Raw genomic sequence first — 2,137 nt, 5'->3', positions numbered from 1 at the left:
CCCCCCGCGGGTCACGCGCCGACCTTTAGCCCCACTGCCGCGCACTCTACCGGCAATTTATGCAACTTCATTCACTGGACAGGACTGGTCAGAGCTTGGTGGACCGCGGGGTCGCGGTGGGGCGTGGCGGGGCGGCGTGGTTGCGGGGTGGCCGATGGTCCCCGCCTCAACTTTGTCGGCGCCAAGTGCGCCAAGAGAGATGTGCTGGCAAGGACTAAACTCGTCAGGTCAGGCCTATACCGCACCTGCAATGACGTTGCGCACGCAATACTGCTACATTTACTATACGCCTTCAGCTCACAGTGTCAATCTTTTTTTTCGGCCCCTTGTCTACACGCGTAATGAAAGAAAGTAATAAGCGTTACGAGTCGCGGTGCGTGGTGCGTTATGACCTAATGACTCCGCGGCCCCCGCGTCAGCACGTCCGCGTCATTCATTCGCCACACACGCCACGCCACGCCACGCGACGCCACGCTACGCCACGCCACGCCACTCAGTGGCATCGCGGAGTGGAGGAGGTGCGAGATAAAATCGCCTATCTCGCCATCGCCGTTATTATTGTCGCTGGTAGCTCTTGGTCGTCGTGTGGAGCCCCGCCCCGCCCCGCCCCGCCCCGCCCCGCCCCGCCGCGCCCGGGGGCCGCGGGTGACCCAACAGACACGCGGGGCACGCGAGCGCCACGACGCCGACACCGCCTCCCGAAAAAGAAAAGGAACACGAGAGAAAGAAGACAAAGAGGCCGGGCGAACAAGTGCTGCTCACTCACGGTTTTTAAGAATTATTTTGTAACGCTGACAAGGAGACTTAGGTAAGTGTAAATTCCCGATTCGGTTCAAACTCGGTATATTTGCTTCTTGGCCATGTAGATGACGAACGCTGGTCGAATTTTGTGCTGAAGTTCACATCCCGGGGTACTTTATAGGGGCGTTTTATGGAAAAAGTTTAGAAATTCGACATAAGCTCATGGAATTCGTTCTCAAATCGAAAAATGGAAGAGGAACTACACCCCCAAAACCGCACATTCTGAGTCGGATTATCGCTTAATTTTTTGTTAACATAAAATTTATATTTTTGGGGGACTATAGGCCCCTATAGGGAGATTTGACATATGAACTTCAGCACAAACTTTGACGCGCAATAGTCATCTATAGGGATAAGAAGCAAATATACCGAGTTTGAACCGAATCGGGAATTTACACTTACCTAAGTCTCCTTGTGAGAGAGAACTGACCTCGCCCACTTCTCTTACACTATCGCGACAACAGGGAGGGAACGGCCACAGGACATGTGCATGTGTCCTTCTCCTAGGCTTACTTTCTGTTGTTCGGTTGCATGGGCATAAAACGGTAAAAAATGGACCTCTCTTATTCTGGCTCAGAAATTAAACGAGAGAAAAAGGTTTAATTTGGACCATATTTTTTTTCAACTTGACCTTTTTTAGCACGGGAGTTCGACGCGTACGTATTACGGTCATGCTTTTGCTGTAAAATGCGCCCCTTCCAAGTAGTTAGTGTTCGAGCCAATGTAAAGCACACATAGCTATGATATCGGCAATTCCATCACTCCGTCGTGGGTTTGTAAGGCTATTGTATCCGAATCGTCCACATGCGTTGGTCAGTGGCTGCTCTGCAAATATAAGTGTGTACTTACATGCATTATGAGCCCTTTTACTGCATACCATCTATAAATATTGGACCTTAATTATACCAGGAAAACTTGTAGTGATACTAAGAAAACGTTCTATTCTACATATTGTACAACAGCACACAACTTTAATTAGTTACTATGGGAAAATTTTCTTGTAAAAAGTTTTTAAAAGTGTGGTTTTGAAACAAAAATTGGCAACATTTTAAATTCTGACATGAATGCGCGAGAAAGAGATAGGGGCACTTATCAGCCCATATCCTAGTCTTTCACGCGGGAGGTCGCTTTAAGGTCCCGTCTGGTCTGGATGTCCCCGGTCCCCCACCCCCACCCCCTCACTTACCTTGCAAATCATCCTTGGGAGGCAGAGATGTGCACTGGACGAGATCCTACCGCTAACTGACATGCGGCGCCGCGCCATGTCAGAGTTATATAGCTTCCCACGGGGGGGCGTGGTGCAGCGCGCGGCGCGGAGGGGCGGGGCGGGGTAGGG

General features: G+C 50.7%; 1 protein-coding gene across 1 annotated transcript in view; it reads right to left on the bottom strand.

Annotated features, from left to right (window-relative positions):
• Positions 1–2,048, bottom strand: part of LOC113205276 (endocuticle structural glycoprotein SgAbd-3-like) — a 6,654-nt gene extending 4,606 nt beyond the window's left edge. Inside the window, exon 1 of the mRNA XM_052270140.1 lies at positions 1,988–2,048. Coding sequence (XP_052126100.1) covers positions 1,988–1,999 — 12 coding nt within the window. The 5' untranslated portion in view covers positions 2,000–2,048. The remainder of the gene's footprint in view (positions 1–1,987) is intronic.
• Positions 2,049–2,137: the final 89 nt, after the last annotated feature.

This window comes from Frankliniella occidentalis, unplaced genomic scaffold (assembly GCF_000697945.3).
Source record: "Frankliniella occidentalis isolate FOCC.00 unplaced genomic scaffold, Focc_3.1 Scaffold111, whole genome shotgun sequence".
NCBI lineage: Eukaryota > Metazoa > Arthropoda > Insecta > Thysanoptera > Thripidae > Frankliniella > Frankliniella occidentalis.
Note: the sequence above shows the minus strand (reverse complement) of the source record. Positions and strands in the feature narration are given on the sequence as shown.